We start from the raw sequence: 22,667 nt of genomic DNA on the forward strand, positions 1-22,667 counted from the left end.
GTCCTGCAAGCTACCAGTTGTCAACATCTGGTTTATGCTATTAGTTTATGTAATTAGAACTTTCTCTACTTAGAAAGTGAAGTTCACTTTAAGCTTGCCAGTAACTGAATTATACAAATTTTAATTTTAATTAAAATTTTAATTAATAAAGTTTTATTCACTTGTAGCAAACTTCAAATAACTCAGCTAATAAAGATTGCAAAAGATAATGTAGGAAAAAATGTTATATAAATCAGAGGTTGTTTATATAATTTTGTTCTTACAGTTCTAATTTGACAGGTTTATGGTTAAAACAGTCAAGATGCTGCTAGTCATCTAATGATGAATGTAAAATTTTCTTCCGTCCCTCCCAGTTTCCTGTGATTTCCTGGGGACTTTTTCACTTGCTTGCTTTAATTAGAGGGTAAATTATTTCTTACTAAATAAGAAAATCAAGATGTTCAAAATACCTGAGGAAATATTAGTCAACATCACAATAAGAAAAGGGGGGGTGGTTAAGAAAGTCACCTAATTAGAGATTTTAGATGTACAGCTGTTTGTTTAGAGTCCTCTCCTCTCCCATGAGTATGGAAGAAAGAAATGGTGAATTCACACAAAGATTCTCAAGACCATGTCTCTCTTCAAAATGTTTGTTGAGTCGCCTCAAAGCACAACATGTATCAAGAAATGTTAACATCCTTGAGTAATCAAGAGCTAATGATAAGGAGAAAGCATCTTTCTCTTCCACCCGGATTATCCAGTCTTCCAGGTTGATCATCACCCCACCCATCCCTGCTTAGCTGCTGCTTCAGACGTTTGGATTGGAACCCTGAAAAAGACAAAGTTCTTAAGCCATCTATTTAATTCTAAAATGTTAGATATTCTATAACTTGGAACTATTAGGAAATTAAAATAAATTCTTTGTAGTCACACTTCCTATTTCACAGATCATTGGATATACCACAGTGAAGGAGTGCAAACATGGGAAAGCAGAGAAAGAACGGGAGAAAAATCGCATTAGGATCCAAATATCCATCTGACTAATGGACGTAATATGGAGAAGGGGAGGGATCAGGAGAAGAGTGGTGAGACACTGGGCCATCATCTGATGGGATATGAGCTCTATCTAGCTAAAAACTTTCCGTCTTCTTCCTCTTGGTTTTGACCACACTAGGAAGGTAGACATGTCTTAGCTCCTATCCTATGATGATATAGATACTCTTCTTAGTGAACATCTTCTAGGAAGACTCAATTAGAACTTCTCTCCTTGACAGTAGGAGTGTGACAAGATTACATTTTCCTGCGGATCTCTTACCTTAGGTGTTGACATTATTTTGTCTTTAAAAACAGTAGAGGGAAGTACCTTCGTGGCATTATGCTATATGAGAGAAAAAAATAATAGTAAGTCATTAGAAATGTTATTCTTTCCCAATCCCAGGCATATTTATTTCCTTATTTAAGTTATCTCTTACCTCCCCATCACTCTAGTTCCAATTTCGACCACTTAGCCAGTGGATCTCTCTCTTACTTTAACTACTATGAGTCCATTCATTTTCCCCTTTACCACATTCTTTTCATTAGTTATCACTTGCTTTGGCACAAAAAAATATGTGAAAGATTAAGCTCTCTATACACATATGACTGGTTTTCACCCTAAAAATGTAAACATTCTTGAAAAAATGACTTTAATTTTAGTTCTTTCTCATTTATCGGTAATAGAGTACAAAGTAGGAACATGTTCAGTAATTACTTGAGTGAATGAATTATACCTTTTACTTCTTAAGTGCCTAACTTTTATTCCAGGTTTCCCTACATATGATCTGTTTCTTGTACCCCAACTTCTATACAAAACTATAGCTAATATAGGCCTTATATAATAAAGTCTCCTTTCTAAATACTTACTTTGGAGATTATAAAATTTTATTATTATATTCTCCAAAGTAAGTATCTCGAAAGGAGACTGTTTACCTCCTAGAGCAAAACTATTTATCATTTTTTGTGAGGAGATAATGGTAGAACTATTTTTAATAATAAAAAATTAATATCCATATTAATTTATAGATAGAAAGTAGGCCTTGCTTTCTCAGATATACTTGTGTGCTACAGTAGCTCAGGTTGACCTAGAGAGTGTGTCTCCTGAGAGGAAATCTGTAGATTTAGAGACACTGTCCACATGGGGCCCAAAAGACATTTAAAAAATCATCAGTGACTTCCTGGTACTTACAAGGAAAGAAGTTGACACAGATGTAGGAATCGGTGGTGGTGGAAAATCTGGCTTTGTAATTAGCTAATGAAAAGGTAAAATAAAATTAATTCAAAGATGGGGCCTTGAAAATAGATGTGCTTAATGGAAAGGCTTAAATCATTTTCAGAAAGGGAGAACTCATGTTCCTACCCATGAAAATAGTTTAAATCTGTAAGTTCAAGTGTTTTCATTTAGGTGTGTGTATGTATGTATATATGTATATATATATATATAATATATATATATATATTTTTTTTTTCTTTTTCCCCCCCCAGAAATTCAAGAAGTAAGGCCATTCAGAAATAAGCCAGTGCCAACAGATGGATGATGAAGATGCCACTCTAGGGAGCAGATTGTTTCTCTTCTTATAACAAGTTACCAGCACATTGGGGAGGGTATGTGCAATGGCAAGAGCTGTGAAGTGTGTAAACCTGTACCCCTGGGGCTAATAATACATTATATGTTTATTAAAAAAATTTTAAAAAATATACAAAAATAAAATAGCAAAAAAAAAAGGGGGGGGGAATTACCAGCATTGTGGAACCAGTAATTCAGATTAAGGGGTTAAATGTAGGAATATAATCTTCTCACATTTTGCATTTCAAAAAGTTTTGTGGGAAAATCTATATTTTATATTACTACTCACAAAAATTTTAACATTCTTCTAAGGAAATAATTGGGCATCATGGGTCATGTCTCTTAATAGTATTTCCTTGAGATTAGTTTGGAAGTGATACTTTTTTGTTTTGTTTTGTTTTGTTTTTTAACTCTGACCTTCTAATTGGAAGGAATACTTAAGAGAAAGTGTTAACTCACAAAAGAAGCTGGAGGCTCATTGCCCTCTACTGGCAGATCAGGTGATTGGAGCTTCATCTGACTCATCTAATAAACAAACAGACAGACAGACAGACAAAATTTTTAAACGAAATGATAAGTTCCCTAAGTTTAACTTCCAAATAACCAGTCCTTTCATGGGAGATCAGAACTGAGATCATACCAAGAGATGGGATGGGAAATCATAGCGGTCCAGCTCTTGCATTCTGCTCTATCCAGAGCTGTCAGAGACAGGTACATTTCCATCAAAAATATCATTGCCGTTGCCAATGACATTAGCAATAACCGACCTCTGCTAAAATTTCTAAACTTCCAGGACATAGCCAGGGCCTTGAGGGTTATACAAATTACATGTTTTGTCATACAAATAAACACATTATTATCTTTATTGGGACATTTGCAAAAGGAAAAAGAAATCCACTTAGAGTCAGAAAGAAAGAGAGAGAGAACAGAGAAGAGACAGGAGGGAGGGAGGGGGACAGAGAGGGGAAAAGAGATGGTGGAGGAGCTGGGGAGGGAGGGAGAAAAAGAAAAAGAGAGAGAGACAGCTGGAGTCTGCGCTCCTCTTCTCTTGCTTTTCTCTGCAGTTGTGAACCTCAAGAAAGCAGCCTCTGAATTTTAGGAAGACTCTTCCGCACTTAAAAAAAAAAAAGGCAAAGGAGAATTTTCTAAATATGTAGTTGAGAGCCCCAAATTCTTGCTACATACTAACTAGCAGACTGGGTTTGTAAAACACTGCTGAGTAGGAGTGACAGATAAGTAGGTGGTCAGGACAAGATGATGAAAGAATCACAAACTGGTGCACGAGGCAAGCACAAGACAAACTATGGTTCACCTCTTGGGGCTGAACATCCTTCACCGTCTGTGGGTTCCTCTTCTGTCTGCGAGGCCTGTTGCGAGTAGACGACAGTGGCCTGTGTGTGAAAACATACCATTTATTTATTTATTTATTTATTTATTTATTTTATTTTTAATTTAATTTAATTTTTTTCCCAATTTATTTATTTTCAGAAAAACAGTATTCATTATTTTTTCACCACACCCAGTGCTCCATGCAAGCCGTGCCCTCTATAATACCCACCACCTGGTACCCCAACCTCCCACCCCCCCGCCACTTCAAACCCCTCAGACTGTTTAAATGGACTTAACAGTTTCTTCACCATGGTGAGGACACTCAAAAGAAGTTTGCCAATTTTCTTTGCCCACTGAGTCATCTTTGGACATTGACTGGGCTTTCTTCTGCTCACTAGGACATTCTTAAGGCCTCCTTGTCCTGGAGTTCATAATCACCACCACTAATTTTTTTCTAGATTCTCTACAGAGCATTATTATTATTAATTATTATTCCTAATAATGATGATGTTGAATCAGTGTTTATCTAAACTATTATGTCATTTAATTAATGATTTATTTTATTCATTCAATATTTAGGAAACTCATTATATATGAATAAGGCAGTCTTTATAAAAGGTTAGAAAGATACTGTAGTGTCAAGACCGTGTTTGAAAGACTAACCAATGTAGGTGAAAATCAAGATTCCATCAGTTTAGGTGTAAGACTTGGAACATATTTGTTAACCTCTCTGAGACTTTGTTTTCACTTAAGAAAAAGTGTGAAGTGCTTGATTTTATAAGACCGTTCTAAGGATTAATATACAATACCTTTTATGTATAAAATGGAAATAATAGTTACTATCTCACAACATTCTTGTGAAGATTAGAGATAATGAATGTAAAAAGACTCAGCATAGCCCTTGTCATAAAGATAATGACCAATAAATGTTACATAGTGTATTCTTATAAAGGGTATAAAACCTTTATTGAGAGTTATTACAATTTGTATTATTTATAAATATAGCGATTAACATAAAAACAATACATGTATTGCTGTGAAGGATTTCTCAGTAAAACTGATACCAAGCCTCTGGTCCAAGAAAAATATATCTGTACTTATTTTTGAGTATTTGAAGTAAACCACTTAAATTTGAGAATTTGGGCCCTATCCTTGAATTTAAATAAATTAGAGGTCAAAAAGTTCCCAAAGCAAGATAGAAGGCTACCTCTGGACTTCCTTCTGCTTTCTTCTGCTACTTTGGTGCCAGATTACTATAGCAACCACCACCGATATGACAGCCATAGGAAACAGCACCCCAACCACAATGGAGAAATCTGCAACAAAGAGAACCCAGACCTGATAAGGGTATGAGAAATTCACAAATATGCATCACTCTGGTCCTTATTTCTTCATTTATCACAAACTTCATCTACCCTTTCCTCCACAGAACAGATTCCCTGGAAAATCTGTCAGAGTTGGTAAAATGAAACTGCATTCTGATCATGAATGTTGTAGTATTATGTAGATAGGGGAAGCAAGGGGGAAATCCATATAAAATATTGGATATGAAGTAGGTAAAGCAGAATGCTACTGAGAATCCTTAGAAGGGAGGATGTTTGTTGTTATGCCGCAATAATGGGTCCGTGGTTAAAGGAGCGAGACTGATATAAAGCGAAGGTCAAGCAAAGCTTTATTTTGCGCCAAGCATCAAGAATCTAACTGAAGTTCGGGCAGCAACTCTTACAAGAGAGGGCGGCCCTTCTCTGTTTCACAAGACTAGCTTTTAAGGGCAAAGGCCATGCGGTCGGGCCTGGCCACGCACAGGTGACCAATGAGATTGTAACACACACAGGAAACTCCACAGTGATACTAGGTGACGGCTCCCAAAGGGCGGGGGCCCATACTCCTTGGTAGATAGGGAGATAGTATGCATCACCCCCACTGATCGGATGTCTCTACCTGGCCTGACCTTCCCTTGTATCTGGGCTTTGTTACCTGGAGCTGGTTTCTGGGACTTGTTTTTAAGTAAATCCCCTGGGGGAAGGGGAGCAGGGACAGTTTGACTTTAATGAAAGCCTCTTGCTAAATAGGTCCTCACATTTGTAACAACTGGAAAGTGTTGGGGCTGGGAGATTAGAGAGAATAGGAAGTGAGGGGGATGGACAAAAAGGATTGAAACCTTTTTATAATTCAGCATTGGCATCAAACAAAGAAAAAGAAAGTGAAGACTTGAGATCATATCTCTGTCAGCAGCAAATGAGGAGTGGAGACCTGAAGAAGAGAAGTGATCGAGGCACAGGTGAATGTCTTACTCATGTTTGTTCCGTCTCGGAATTATTGCAGACAGAAAAGAAATTACATCACCCTGTGAACTGCAGAGCAGATCGAACAAATTTCCTGGATGTATATGGCATTTTCCCTTCTAACTGCTAATTGAAGTAATGACTGTAACTTCCATCATTTGCTATGTCAAGTATTAATTTCTCTTACAAAATCTGAAACTTTAGAGACAAGGAGGTTTACGTTTGAAGAGCAGTGAGAACTACCGCTTTCTTAGTAGAGATCAGCAAGGCAATAATAAGATTAATTTTGGTAATTTATAAGAGATGCAGTTATAGTGTAAGAGAAAGTATATAGGTTTGAGGGCAGAGTCATGTGAAATCCTACCAAAAAAAAAAAAAAAAAAGATTAATTTGGTATAAATGCAAGAAAAGCTCCCAAGTGGAAACATGCATACATGCAGATAGAGGCAGATATGTCAGAAGTAGAATTCTAAGATAATGGCAAATATCTAAACTTTCCACCCCTCCATAACAATTCCTATCTAAAAGCCAAAAGAAATAAAATTCTGAGGTATTTCGGTTGAATATAGCATAGATAGATTCAGAGTGGAAAAAAATGTACTGGCGATAACCTCAGAATTATAACTATTTTCAGAAGAGCAACATGGTATCAGAGGAAATTGACTGGATTTCACAAACTCCCCTACTTTGAAAGTACAAGGTCTGCAGAGAAAGGTGGAGTAAAAGACAGATGGGAAATATTACGATAGGAAGAAGGTATGCACTTGGACATGGAAATAATTGAAGAGAAAGTAATGCTCTTCTGTTTCTGGTCTGGGAAATTCGGATCAACTCTCCCACTAAAAGAAACTAAGACATTTTTGTTCCACCCCCCACCACTCCTCCCCCCGCAAAAAGACAAGGAGAAACTTAATTTGGAACGATTAGTGAGAGGACAGGAATGCAGAAAGACAGAAAGGAAAATGATCCTGGATGCAAGTTCAGAAATGCAGGAAGGAATGAAAAATAAATAAACCAAGTATGAACCCTAATGTAAACTGTGGCCTTTGGGTGACAATCATGTGTCAATGCAGGTTCATTTGTGACAATGCACCACACTGGTGGGAGATGCTGATAGTGAGGGAGGCTCTGTGTACTGGGGAGGAGAGGACAGAAGACATGTGGAGGTTCTCTGTACTTTCTGCTCAGTTTTGCTGTGAACCCAAAACTCCTCTAAAAACAAATATCTACTAAAATACATAAATAAATAAATAAAATGAACATTTTTATGATAACCACTTAAATAATGTAAAATAAATGTATAATGTCCAAATTAATAAAAAGAAAAATGGAATGATTAAAATCCTCAGTAAGTCCTTAAGAAAGGAAGGAAGAAGAGAAAGGAGAACATAGAATAAGCTCCTCGGGCTCCTGGGTGACTCAGTCAGGTAAGCGCCTTCAGCTCAGGTCATGATCTCAAGGTCCTGGGATTGAGCCCGGCATTGAGCTCCTTGCTCAGCAGGAAGCCTACTTCTCCCTTTCCCTCTGTCTCTCCTCCTGCTTAAGCTTTCTGTCAAATAAATAAATAAAATCTTAAAAAAATAAAACTAGGCAGAATAAATAAAAACAATAGGATATGATTGTAGATTACACCCAACAATATCTGTAATTACCTTTAATTTAAATGGCGTAAACACCCTGGTTTTTTTAAAAAAAAAGATTGTATGACTAAAATTTTAAAAATATATATATGCCATATATCTATCTATCTATCTATATATATATATATATATTTCCTTGCTTTTTAAAAATAAGATATATACAAAACATTTAGCTTCAGAAGGAATGAAAATAGAAGTATGGGAAAATATTATAATGATGCAAAGGAGACCAACAGAAATTTGGTACAGATATTTTCGTCTCCAGGAACGAAAAACTTTAAAAAGCAAGAAGACTGGAACTATACACAAGCATGGTATTGTCATTAGCGTGCTGAGTCACTGCAAAGACATAACAATTCTAAACTTTTATGTAATAATAGCGTGGTCATAAAGTATATAAGCATGGTAGAACCAGAAGTAATAGCTAAATTCATAGTTATAGTGAGGGATTTTAATGCTCCTGGCTCAGTAACTGACAGCACAAACAAAATACCAGTAGGGTTTAATAGATGTACACATAGTGAACAAACTTGGCATAACAAATATAGAAGACACTTCACATAACAACTGTAGAATACATATTTTTGTGTACACAGACAATATTTACAAATACAGGTATGTGCTGAACCATAAAGCAAGTTTCAACAAATTTCAACATATTCTTAACACAGTAGTTTCTCTGATCTTTATGTAATTACATTAAGTATTAATTTAACAATGACTGGAAAATCTGCATATGCCTGTATGTTTCAAAAATATACATCTAGGCATGCCTGAGTGGCTCAGCCAGTTAATCATCTGCCTTCAGTTCAGGTCATGATCCTAAAGTCCTGGGATTAAGCCCCATGTAAGGCTCCCTGCTCAGCAGGGAATTTGTTTTTCTCTCTGCTCCTCCCCTCTGCTTGCTGCTCTCTCTCTCTCAAATAAGTAAATTTTTAAAAAAATATATACATCTAGGGGTGCCTGTGTGGCTCAGTGGGTTAGCATCTGCCTTTAGCCCACGTCGTGATCTCAGGGTCCTGGGGTGGAGCCCCTCATCTGGCTCTCTGCTCAGCAGGGAGCCTGCTTCCTCCTCTCTCTGCCTGCCTCTTCCTACTTGTGAGCTCTTTCTCTGTCAAATAAATAAATAAAATCTTTAAAATATATATGTGTGTATATATATGTATACATCTAAACATTTAAAAGGCCAAAGAAGGAAACAAATGGAAAATAGAATATATTTTGAATCAAATGATAATGAAAATATCATTTACCAAATGGGTTACAAACAGGAGTTCTTAGAGGAAAATGTATAAATTTATAATCCTAAAAAATATAATTATAATCTTAAAAAAGTATTTAAAAAGAAGGCTGAAAATTAATGAGCCAAATAGCCCTTTCAAAAATTGTTTTAAGATAAAATAAACTTAAGAAAAGGGAATTGAATAGCATAAATTAAAGTATAAATGAAATAGCAAACAAATGTAAAAAGAGAAAGCCAAGCAAATCATCAAAAAATACAAATTTAAAAATTCTGTTTGGAAGATATAAAAAGAGAAAAAACAATTCTACATATCCTATTGATAAAAACATAAGTGAATATTATGAGCAATTTTAGAAAAAAAATTAAATTTAGATGAAGCAGAAAAATGTTTAAGAAACCATAATATACCAAAACTTATATAAGAAGAAATTAAAAAGCTGAAGGGTCTTATAACTACTGAAGAAATGGAATCTTCCATTTTTATACAAACTCTTCCAGAGAATATAAACAAGTGAACACACTCCGATTTATTTTCTATGATTAAGATAACCCTAATACTCAAATTGAGGAAGAAATTACAGGCCAATATCACTCATGGGCATACAATAAGAGTAAACTGCATCCATCAGTATATGGAAGAGATACTGTTTCTACATTGAGTTTATCCAAAGATTGCAAAGTTAAATAAATATTCAAATTTTTTTTATTTTGCAATATTAACAAAGTAAAGAGTTAAAAACCTTAACCAATAAAAAGAAAAGGTATTTGATTTAATTCTTAACAAACCAGGTTTAGGGAAGTGAACTTCCTTAATCTTAGGAAGAATATCTAAATATGTACAGAATACCTTCACATAACAGGGCAAAACACAAAGTCTTTGAGATTGAGAAAGAAACAAAGAAGCTAGTTATTACCATTTCTATTCTGCATTGTGGGTGGGGGGGTACTATTTAGTGAAGGAAAACAAGTACAAGAAATTAAAATCATGAAAATTAGAATGAAATCAAACAATCATTTTCTGAAACAATATGACTGAATATGTAGGAAATCTAAAGGATTGATAGATAAATTACAAGAATTTTTTTTAAAGATTTTATTTATTTGTTTGACAGAGAGAGAGATGGCGAGAGCAGGAACATAAGCAGGGGGAGTGGGAGAGGGAAAGCAGGCTTCCTGCCGAGCAGGGAGCCCGAGGTGGGGTTCAATCCCAGGGGATCATGATCTGAGCCGAAGGCAGAAGCTTAACGATGAGTAACCCAGGCACCCCAGTTACTAGAATTATTAAGAGAGGTTAGCATATGTGCTAGACATAAAAATAAATATACAAAATTGGTTGAATTTCTATATTCTACTAAGAGTTGAAAATAATTTTTCAAAAGATATCACTTAAAATATACAATGAGATTTAAATTCCCATAAACAAATTTAACAAAATAAATGCAAAATTTCTATGGTGAAAACCATTAAGCATTAGTTGCCAAAATTAAGAAAGACTAAATAAATGGATAGATATTTCATGTCAATGATTAGGAAATCAATATTTATCTTATTTTATTTATTTATTTTTATTTTATCTATTTGTCAGAGAGAGAGAGAGAGCACAAGCACGGGAAACAGCAGGCAGGGGGAGAAGCAATCTTTTGGTTGAGCAAGGAGCCTGATGTGGGGCTCAATCCCAGGACCCTGAGATCATGACCTTAGTCAAAGGCAGAGGTTTAACCAACTGAGCCACCAAGGCACCCCCTTTTTTTTTTAAGATTTTATCTTAAAAAGATAAAACATATCTATAAAAGATAAAAAAAAATTTATCTACAAAAGATAAAAAGAGAGAGAGAGGGAAATCAATATTTTTTTAAAAAGATTTATTTATTTGACAAAGAGAGCAGGCAGGGGGAGAAGCAGAGGGAGAGCAGAGAGAGAGAGAATCTCAAGCAGACTCTGTGAATAGTGCAGAGCCCAACACAGGACTCCATCTCATGACCCTGAGATCATGACCTGAGCTGAAATCAAGTTAGATGCTTCACTACCTAAGACACCCAGATGCCCCAGGAATTCAAAAAAAAATTTTTTATATATGTTCATTCTCACAAGTAAATCATAGATGTGATTTATGTTAAAATGTCAGTCCCCACAAGAATTATGTGTTTAAGTTGAGAATCTGATTATAAGATAAACATAAAAGTACAAAAAACTAATAACCAAGTCATTCTTAAAGAAGAACAAAATTAAAGGACAGCCTATATCAAAACTGTTTTAAAGACATAGTTAAAACAAGTGTCATACTGGCACAAAGGACCATCAAATAGGACCACCAGAAAAGAACAGATATCCCAAAAAGACACATGTGCAAACATTTGCTGTATCAGATAAGTGGCCCTGGAGAGCATTTGGGAAGGATGATCTATTGTATGAATGATGATGTGACAAATGGGCATCTATCTGGGATGAAAATGAAATTAAACATTTGCATCATAGACAAAGACTTTCAGATAGATTATAGACTTAAATTTGAAAAAATAATATAATAATGCTTTTTAGAAGACAATATACAGATGTATATTCATAACTTCAGGTTAGGGAATATTTCCTTAGGGAAGGACACACAAAAGAAAAAAAAATCAAGAAAATGATTAAAAAATTGACTACATGGAATTTAGAATCTTCCATTAATCACATGGCACCACAAAGAGAGTGAGAAAACACGGGAAGGAAGTTCTTTCAACATGTATAACTGAAAATAGCTTATATCAAAAATATATTAAAACATATATAAGTTAATGAAGGGGCGGGGGGAAAACTCAATAGATATACAAACAAAAGGATTGAACAAATGCTTCACAGAAAAGAAAATCCAAGTGGCCCCCAAATAAGGAAAGATTCCTTTATTGTAATTAGTATTAGCAATATTAGATATAAAAAGTAAATTAAGGGACACCTGGGTGGTTCAGTGGGTTAAGCGTATGCCTTCAGCTCAAGTCATTATCCATGGTCCTGGGATCAAGTCCCACATCAGGCTCCCTGCTCAGTGGGGAGCCTGCTCCTCTGCCTGCTGCTGCTCCTACCCCGTCTTGTGCTCTTGCTCTCTCTCTATCTCTCTCTATATCTCTCTCTGATAAACAAATAAATAAAATCTTTTGAAAAAAGAACGCAAATTAAACCCCCAATGTGCTACAACTACTGACCTACCAGAAGGAATAAAATTTGCTGTCTCCAAGTGTCAAATGGCTGAAAGGTTGTATAGCCATAGGAACTGATATTCACTGTTGCTAGGAGTGTGAATTTGTACAGCCAGTCTGGAAACAGTTTGTTTCCAATAATATATATTCCATAACATATTCCATAACAGTATGATCTAGTTAAATTAGAGTTGAATGACAATATCTATAAAACTTTTTCTCAAAATTGCCCTGAAAAATCTATAAAAACAGTAAAAAAAAAAAAGGAAAATGTCATATATATAATACAAAACCGTAATACAACATTATACCAAAACATGACAAAATTGTGATATTATGCACAATAGCAAAAATAAATTAATTCTAGCTATACATAGGAATATGGATAATCTTGAAAACACGATATGGAGGAAAGAAGACTATGAGTACCAATAATTTATATATTTTATATGTAATATATATGTTATACACATACACACATATACATACACACACATATAGTTTAAAGACAGAGCATACTGCTTAGGAATGTTTATTTGGAAAGGAAGACCATGAAGAAGAAAGTAACAAAATGTTTATAATAAAAGACACATTAATGATTAACCCTTAGAGAGAGAGAGGACATTAGAACAGGTGTGGAGCCAAGGGATAAGATGCCTGGGCTGCTAGCTATGCTCTGTTTTTTGGCCCAGACTGTAGTGTATGAATGCTTATATGCTCATTTTATAACTATATATATATATATGTATATTATATGCATATATACTACACACATATATGTATATATATTATAAATGTAAATAAATAATGCATGTAATATGTCTATTTATATGTTTTTCTGTATAAATTTTACAAAAAAGATGGTTTTAATCAAGGAAGCTTGCAAGCCCATGGTTATGTATGGCATACTAAAGAGCAGGGAACTTAACCTTATATGTGCCACAGATCATTTTGGAAATCTGAGAAAGCCTATAAACCCTTTATCTGAATGTTTTTAAATTCATTAATAAATGAGTAGGACTAAAAAAAAGCTAATTATGTTAAGATATAGTTGTCAAATATTATAAGTTTATTGATGATATAGATACATATATGCTTCTTTTTTAAACCCTAAATTACAAGACCCAAAGTGGATTAATAGCCACCAAAATCTCAAACTAGAAACATATATATAGGATATTGAGGGATTTATGTAGCAACTGCAATGTGATGTAAAGATGTGTAATTTCTATTGGTGACACAGTCATGATAATTAATAGCACTGTGATTTGTTTCCTTATATCTCTGTTAATTGTAGAACATTCTAAATTTTAGTTAGAGTTTAATGAAAATAGAAATGTAATTTTTCTCATCCAGGTTTTGATTAGAAGCCTGGATTTCATGAAAACTACGCATTGCAATCTGTCCTTTTGGTGACAGGACACCTTCCTGCATTAGAGGATTTTTCCCAGCCTGGTGGAGGCTTTCCTGGAAGACTGGGTCAAAAGTAGTGCCAGAAATAAAATCACACTACCCACAGTGTTCCAAAACCAAAAGAAATCCTGATGGATGAAGTTGAATTCGACACAGTATTTTAATGAGTAGAATAAGTGATTAAGAAGAAAAATGTCCCCTATCTGTATCTTGAACAACTCCAATCACCTCCTTGATTCCCTTGAGATATAAATTTGATGTCACATAATGCATATTTCCATCACCAGTTCTTTGATTTAAAGTTTACAATAAACACTTTAACAATTTGCAATGGAATTGATTCTTCTTTATTGGATGATAAGTAATTAAGAGAGAAAAAGCATAAAAAATATAAAAAGATTAGGTTTAAAGTACTATGTGGATGTAGAATAGATATAGAATATATGCTTTCAAAAAAGGTTATAAGGAACACAGAAAAGAAATTTTAAAAAAATGTTATAAAGAATCAAAGTAAATTTAGGGTGGCATCTGCTTAGTACTCTCAATAAAATGAAAATAAATCTATCTAAAGAAGATGCAAAATAAGAGAAGACAACAAAGTGGTATAGAAGATGTTTAAAGAAACACAAAAATGCCATTTACCATTTTAGAATGTAATTATAACTAGTAAATAGGAGTGGTGACATTGCGAACAATTCACTCTATGATACACAAAATAAGTTTGAAAGACTTTCCCCAAAATAACAGGGGATAGATAATGACAAAAAAGGATAACAGGAAGGCTACACAGTTAAGATGTTTGATAAAGATAATTTATATTTCTGAATTAGAAAACAGGGAAGTGTTGAGTTTGAGACAGTACAGACAAAAGGTTGATATCCAGGATCTATAAAGAACTCAAATTCAACACACACAAAACAGATAATCATATCAAAAAATGGACAGAAGACATGAACACACACTTCTCCAATGTAGACATACACATGGCTATCAGACACATGAAAAAATGTTCATCATCACTAGCCATCAGGGAGATTCAAATTAAAACCACATTGAGATACCACCTTACACCAGTTAGAATGGCCAAAATTAGCAAGACAGGAAACAACGTGTGTTGGAGAGGATGTGGAGAAAGGGGAACCCTCTTACACTGTTGGTGGGAATGCAAGTTGGTGCAGCCTCTTTGGAGAACAGTGTGGAGATTCCTCGAGAAATTAAAAACAGAACTTCCCTATGACCCTGCAATTGCACTACTGGGTATTTACCCCAAAGACACAGATGCAGTGAAAAGAAGGGCCATCTGTACCCCAATGTTTATAGCAGCGATGGCCACGGTCACCAGACTGTGGAAAGAACCAAGATGCCCTTCAACGGACGAATGGATAAGGAAGATGTGGTCCGTATACACTATAGAGTATTATGCCTCTATGAGAAAGAATGAATATCCAACTTTTGTATCAACATGGATGGAACTGGAAGAGATTATGCTGAGTGAAATAAGTAAGTCAAGCAGAGAGAGTCAATTATCATATGGTTTCACTTATTTGTGGAGCATAATAAATAACATGGAGGACATGGGGAGATGGAAAGGAGAAGGGAGTTGAGGGAAATTGGAAGGGGAGATGAACCATGAAAGACTATGGACTCTGAAAAACAACCTGAGGGTTTGAAGGGGTGGGAGGTGGGAGGTTGGGGGAGCCAGGTGGTGGGTATTATAGAGGGCATGTAATGCATGGAGCACTGGGTGTGGTGCAAAAGCAATGAATTCTCTTACGCTGAAAAGAAATTTTTAAAAAATTAAAAAATAAATAAATACCTGGAAAAAAAAAAAGAAAAAAAGAAACCAAGGAAATGGAACAGAATCAGTTTTTAAATCTGTAATAACAGAAACATTCCTTGTACAGAATACAGAATCAAACCCTCAATTTGAAAGCCTTCACTGGGTAACAATCAAAATAATCAAAAGCAAACAACACCCAAACATGGCAAAATGATGTTTTCATTAAGTAGCAATTCTAAAAACATTTAAGGGAAAGCAAACTAATGATTTTTAAAGGGTTATTTCACAACAAGAAGAAGCAAAATCAGGGTAGCCTCAGTTTTTGAACATTAAATATCAGGATCCACTTCTCGAGAGAGTCATGAAATTAAAACTCTGAGTCAAAAAAACCTATTCCAATCCAACCTATTCATGTTTTCTATTTAGCAAAGGAAATAAATTCTTGTAAATGCAACATAGAAAGTTTCATGCAAGAAGAAAGAAGAAATGACTAATGGAAGTGATTTACCAAATCAAGAGATAAATAAAATAGAATTTACGAAGAGGTAAGCCATAGTTTAAAAGGATTTTTAGTGAGTGTTGAAACCATTAAAGAATTTTCTAATTAAAGATTGATGTTTCTGTGTCTATTACCCTACCATATCCAAATATCAGAGGACACATCCTAAATAGAATACGTGCATATGTGTGCCTGTCATTAAACATGTAATAACATAATTAATATTTAAATATATACATAATAAAATCATAGAACACTAGAAAAATTCATAAAGAATTTTTAGAAATTTCAGAAAGTAAAGGGATATAGGCATACAGAAACATCAAATTATAATCCAATGTCAGAAGTAAATGCTATTCTTTCTTGGGAAGTCTAGCAAAGAACCAAGAATTTTTTTATTATTATTAGCATATAATGTAATAGTCGTTTCAGGGGTACATGTCTGTAATTCATCAGTCTTACATAATACACAACGTTCACCACAACACATACCCTCCCACGGGTCCATCACATTTAAAAAAAAAAAAAAAGGTGTTGTATCAAAGTGTTGAATCACCATACCTTACACCTGAAATCAATATTATGCTGTATATTATCTAACTGGAATTAAAATAAAATCTTAAAAACAAAAACCAACCAAACAAAAAAATAGCCCAGGGGAGCCTGAGTTGCTAAGTCAGTTAAGCGTCTGACTCTTGATTTTGGCTTCGGTCATGATCTCAGTATTGTAAAATTGAGCCCTGCCTCAAGCCCGCATTCAGCATAGAGTCTGATTGAAATTCTCTATATTTCCCTCTGCCCCTCCCCCATCTAAAAAAATAAATAAATATATTTTTTAAAATAGTCCAAACATCAGAGGCAAGTACTATTCTTTCTTGGGAAGCCAACAGAGAATCTGAACTGGAGACAGATGGTTTGGTCAGGTGTGTCCCCATCTACATCCCCATCCACATCCCTTGTGTACATAGAAAAAGAGCGAGGACAAAGACCCAAGAACTGCTCTCTAGAAGCAGTGGGGGATACAAGGGCCTGAGAAGCAGAACAGAGGCTAACTGCAGATACCCACAGGAGATGAAACAGAAGAGAGGATCAAAGAAAGAGTGCGGAGAGAAAGTAGTTCTCTCAGGATATAAATGCTATGAGGAGATCTTGTCTGGTCAAAGTACTCCTCACCATAGTGACTGGGGATGAGGATCCCCACCCTGGATGCTTTCCGCCCTGAGGGCCTGGAGGGAGGTCTTTCTACTGATAGAGCTCACTGCCAGTTCTCCCATCTGGAGAAGTATTGGTTGGTATAACAAGCACACAAACATGCAAAAAAAAAAACCTTTGAAAACCGATTGAAGTCAACCTATCTCACCTTCAACTAAGGTCCCATATCCTGAAGAGAAAAAGCAAATAAGAGACAGGGTGAAAAAGAAATCAAACTCAAAAGAAATAGAGATGAGGGGCGCCTGGGTGGCTCAGTGGGTTAAGCCTTTGCCTTTGGCTCAGGTCATGATCTCAGGGTCCTGGGATAGAGCCCCCCATCAGGCTCTCTGCTTGGCAGGGAGCCTGCTTCCTCCTCTCTCTCCCTCTGCTTGCCTCTCTGCCTAATTGTGATCTCTGTCTGTCAAGTAAATAAAATCTTAAAAAAAAAAAGAAATAGAGATGATTCAAAGAACAGAACTGAACCTACAAAAATAATCCAAGCTGTGTTCTTAGAGAGTTCTATGAGGATATTATATCTATACATTGTCAAAGTTGCTACAAAAATAGAACAATCATAAAACAAGAAAATTTGGGAAATTAAAATAAAGATTGTAAATATAAAATTTGAGGAAATTTTTTGTATGTATAGTAAAAGCATAAGGATGTGGAAAATATGCTTCAAAAACAAAAAAAAAACTGTTAGAGAACTTGAAGATTAATATTGCAGATTCAATATTTATGAAATGAACAAGAATTCCAAGAGGATAGAGAAAAGGCAATGAAATCTAATGTAATGTGAAATAAAAGCTTAGAAGAGCAATTTTTTCAGGCTAGACATGTAATGTTACCTACGGAAGACCACTGAAGAGTCATCACAATCAGGAGGGGCCCATCCTTCTTTACACTGACACTGGAGATCATGGTTACACACCTGGAGAAGACAAGATCTTAGTTTCCACACTAGGCTGACCAATCCAGGGGCCCTATTCATCAGAAGCTAACCCTTACTCTGTAGCCTTTCAGCTATCTACATAATGTATGAATCCATCATAGGGATGTCAATACCAAATTCTTAGAAGAAATTCTTTTCACTGAACAAACTACTGAGCATTAAGGCAAACTTAATAATTTTAATTTAATGCTGAAACATTACTTCAGCATCATTGAGACTGATCTAAAATTACAAAAGATTCAGCAAGATTGGGGAAGCATTGTCAAAACTTACAGCATGTCCTTTGCACTTGGAGGAGCAATTGGTTGATTTGTAGGCTCTTTCAATATCTACACATTCTGCATTAATGCAAACCTGAAAGTGATGTGAAAAGCATCAAGCTGACATCAATACCTAATGGTTTCAGCTCTGCAAATTGCTGATTCTTTGGAATTTAGTCTTCTATTATTAGCCATGATTGTTGCCCTTTTATTAGGGAAATCACAGCATTCTTTTGGAAATAAGATGAAGCTAGATAATTTTTGTTAAAAAATTTTTGGAAAGTCCTCTAAAGAATATTTCCTTACTTCACTTTATTCCTCCTGAGTCATTCCCTTAATCCACCTCTTCAGTCCATGCCTGAGACTGATACTTAGCACTGAGCTAAGCATTGCATATGATACAAAGCACCCATTCCAAACAAAAATATTATGGAAAACATGTTAATATCACATCATCTTCAATATTGCAGTACCTATCATTTATATAAAAATAAATAGTATTGTTATTATTCTCTTAATTATTATTATCAAGGGGGTTATCATTTATTGAGAACCTACTGATTTGGGGCAATACAATTTACCAAGTTTTAATAACCCAGTACTTAAGCACATAATAGTTACCTATAAAACAGTATTGAAGGGATGAGTGGACACATGCATAAATGAGTGGTGCTAAGTATTGCTTTGAAAACTGTGCCCCATAAAACATAAAGAGTCCTTGAGAAGCAAACAAACAAAACAAAACAAAAAACAAAACAAAAGAACACTTTGATTAAAAGTTACATTTTCAACTTACCTTCTTGTTTCCACACTTGGTTCCATTGGCTACCATCGCTACTTCTTGACTGCTGTCTTCAGGTTCAAATGTTTTACATGTCAGGAAAGTTATAATATGTCCTCTCCAAGGCAAAGTATCTGACCCACCTTGACAGAACAACTTCCCACACATGGCATCACTGAGGAAAAGTCAAATTTTTGCAGTTGAAATACCAGGATCCTAACTGCAGTTCTCTGCAGTTCTAAATCACCTCCCAGGCCATCAATATTTAACTCATCATATTTCTCCCCATAGCAGAGGCTCCTAGTTCTCTCTTTATGTCAAATTTCCCCTTTTTCTTCTGTAATAGAACCACCAAACATTAACAAGGCACATTGTTGCTTAAAAACAAAACCCACATTTCTCAGATTCCTAGGCAGCTAATTTTGGTCAATTGCCTAAGTTCTGGCCAATGGGGAGGAAGCAGAATCTTATGTGTAAATTCTTGAAGGGGGTATTACATGAAGGAGTATGTCCTGCTCCTTACTTTTTTCTCTTTTTGTCTCATTGGAATGCAATGGCTGCCGCTGCAGAAGCCATGACAGACCAAGAGAAACACCTGGAAATGAAGGTCATGTTTGAGCTATAAAGAGGAAAGACTTCTAACATCATGGAGGGCACGTGGATATTTCTATTTTGTTTCAACTGAAGTTACTTTATTTTCATGAATTGCAGCATATTAAGTCTCCCAACTTTAGCTGTGTCTCCATAAGGCTGAGCCTTAGGTGACACTCGAAGACATCATGTGGGGTTCCTGAAAGAACTGTCTCCTTGCAAATAATGATGAAACAGCTCAGCACTTAGTAAAGCCATTCATTCACTGCCAAGGTGAAAAAAGTCAGATCCAATAAAATTGGAGTCAATCACTTTATGCAGAATTCTGAGGAAGTCTGTGAAAAACTACTCTGAGAGGGACAGAATAAGATTCTCCTGATGTTTCTGGCAACTGTTAGCAAATATGACAGAGGAGTAGAGAAAGGCACACATTCTCTCCAAACTTGAAGAGGCATTTTTCTTGAGTCACTTAGGTAGAGCTTTTATAAGGGGGGCCTAGAGCACAGAGAATTTCAGGTCCTCTCTCCACTACAACCGATGTCTATTCAGAAGTGACTAGGAGGTCAGCCTGTGGAAAGAATGATATGTTTGTGCCTCTAGTTGGAGGAATGATCCAGGGATCATACAGTCATTCAGGACAATGTGTGCACCTGCTACAGAGAGAAGTGGAACCACCTTACTCTCTTTCCTGCTCGCTGACGCTCGAACTACATATTGGTTCCCAGAAAACATATGCATTGCTTTTTACAAAATTATTTTCCCATTTGAATCTTCCCTGATTTCTTATAAAGGAGAGACCATGGAATATTTTTATCCTTTAGGCTCAGACTCTCCAAAGGAAGACTCTCTGTCTGAAATATAGCTTGGTAATATTTATTATGTGGAAAAATCAATGTTTAACAGAAAAACTTTGAGAAACATTAATCTTGTTCAGTTTCTTATTCCACATTATTTAGTATGTGTAAAATTTGGAGAAGATACTCAGTTTAATCCATTATAATTTGAATTTTAAAAGTCATCTTGAAATTATAGAATCAAAAAAAAAAAACCTTATCCAAAGATCTCAAGTCCATTGCTTACGATATTGAAGAAATTTATTTTACAGAATATCAATACAAAAAGTAAAACAAATTCTCCAGGTGAATTGTCCATCTTTTCTCTTACTGTGTTTTTTCTTAGATAATGCCATGGCAACCTTAAATAAAACCAAATGAGCATTGTATTGGTTATTCCTCTGAGTAGATAAATATTTACACTCCTAAAACCATAATGAAACACCTAGATGGAAAAGCTCCTAAGTTATATTGGAATATCCATGTATAGACTTCCAGACATGCCCATTCACTGCTGCACGTTCTATCCACATATTCCCTTTATTTCAAAATGACTGTACGTGTCATCCAAAGCACCCACCATGAGGCACTGGAAAAAAGAATTCTTTCTTATTTGTATTTTAACTTAGTGCCTCCTCTAAAACACAGCACATAATCATCACCCAATGAATGCTTATCAAATAAATGATGTCCAAATTAACTTTTGCTTTAACTGGAATAAATCAGAACACGTGTCTGGAAGTGAATGATTTCTCTAGTCTATGGGGCAGGAAGGTTCGAACAACAAGGCCACTTACGTTGATTTGCAGGGAATGGGTGTGTCATCCACTTTGCGACAGTACCCATACTTTGACCCACCTTCATTCCTGCTGTAACACGATTTGTCTGCAACATCGGTCCCTTGAACCAGGCATGGTCAGTAGGGACATATTAGAAAAGAAAAGAGATACGATATTCAATGCTACAAATGATTAATGAAATATAAAATTAATGAAATATATAGCATGAGAATTACTTTTCTGGCATAATCCCATTGACCACTGTCAGAAATATAGGTTGGAATAGTTTTGTTATTAATAAAGCTAGCTAGAATTTAAAATACTCTTTTAGGGGCATCTGGGTGGCTCAGTTGGACTCTTAATCTCAGGATTGGGAGATTGAGCCCTGGGACAGGCTCCCCCCCTCAGCTTGGAGTCTGCTTAAGATTCTCTCCCTCTCCCTCTCCATCTTCCTCCTCCCCCCTCACATACACTCTCTCTCTAAATAAATAAAATATTTTTAAGAAAATAAAATAAATAAGCCTTCAAATTTTTAACTTTTGAATAATGACTATCTAAATATTTAGAAATGTGGTTGATTTGCTGAAGATTAAAAAAAAATCTAAATATGAAGACTGAGCTAGGAGAGCCACAATCATTATATTAACAGCCCACAAGCAGACATTGGGAAGCTCTTTTGATAATACTTGCTACTGTCAAAATTACTTGCTATGCTTAGTCAAACTTCTGTTTTTTGCAGGAACATCAATAGGCATCACATACTTAATTGCTCATGCAATCTTCTTTATATCCCCATCAGATGAGCAGTAGAAAACAGTGGTTAAGAGCTCAGAAGCTAAATCACAGCTGTGTGACTCTGGCCAATTGCCTTAACCTCTTGGTTTATCTATAAGCTGGAATCATTTTAAATAAATTTCACGTTCCAAATTCCAAGATGATAAAAAAAAGTTTCATTATCATATTTTCTACATGAGAAATTTGAATAGTTAGGCATGAATGATAAGGAAAAAGCATGCTCCTAATCCCAAACTTCAGAGTTATTGCTGCTAATATTGTGGAAAGCATCATTCATACACCCAGTACCACACTGCTTCCCAAATAACAAGTATACTTGTCCTTTCCCCTGGCACTAAATATTGAGCAGTATCGTGGCTATAAAAATTGCATTGCGTCAGGGAAATACAAATCAAAACCACAATGAGATATCACCTCACACCAGTCAGAATGGCTAAAATCAACAAGTCAGGAAATGACAGATGCTGGCGAGGATGCGGAGAAAGGGGAACCCTCCTACACTGTTGGTGGGAATGCAAGCTGGTGCAACCACTCTGGAA

At 35.5% G+C, this 22,667-nt stretch overlaps 1 protein-coding gene across 1 annotated transcript in view; it reads right to left on the minus strand.

The window, feature by feature from the left end:
* Window positions 1–452: 452 nt before the first annotated feature.
* The window catches only part of ADAM28 (ADAM metallopeptidase domain 28), a 73,039-nt gene continuing 50,824 nt past the window's right edge, over window positions 453–22,667 (minus strand). The window contains exons 15-24 of the mRNA XM_044268099.1: window positions 21,352–21,454; window positions 19,146–19,305; window positions 18,363–18,443; window positions 17,990–18,068; window positions 5,118–5,226; window positions 3,894–3,972; window positions 3,041–3,106; window positions 2,204–2,266; window positions 1,295–1,357; window positions 453–808 (exon numbers count right to left, since the gene is read on the minus strand). Of these exons, the coding sequence (XP_044124034.1) occupies window positions 788–808; window positions 1,295–1,357; window positions 2,204–2,266; window positions 3,041–3,106; window positions 3,894–3,972; window positions 5,118–5,226; window positions 17,990–18,068; window positions 18,363–18,443; window positions 19,146–19,305; window positions 21,352–21,454 (824 nt within the window). The 3' untranslated portion in view covers window positions 453–787. The remainder of the gene's footprint in view (window positions 809–1,294; window positions 1,358–2,203; window positions 2,267–3,040; window positions 3,107–3,893; window positions 3,973–5,117; window positions 5,227–17,989; window positions 18,069–18,362; window positions 18,444–19,145; window positions 19,306–21,351; window positions 21,455–22,667) is intronic.

The sequence above is a fragment of the Neovison vison genome, chromosome 11 (assembly GCF_020171115.1).
Source record: "Neovison vison isolate M4711 chromosome 11, ASM_NN_V1, whole genome shotgun sequence".
Lineage (NCBI taxonomy): Eukaryota > Metazoa > Chordata > Mammalia > Carnivora > Mustelidae > Neogale > Neogale vison.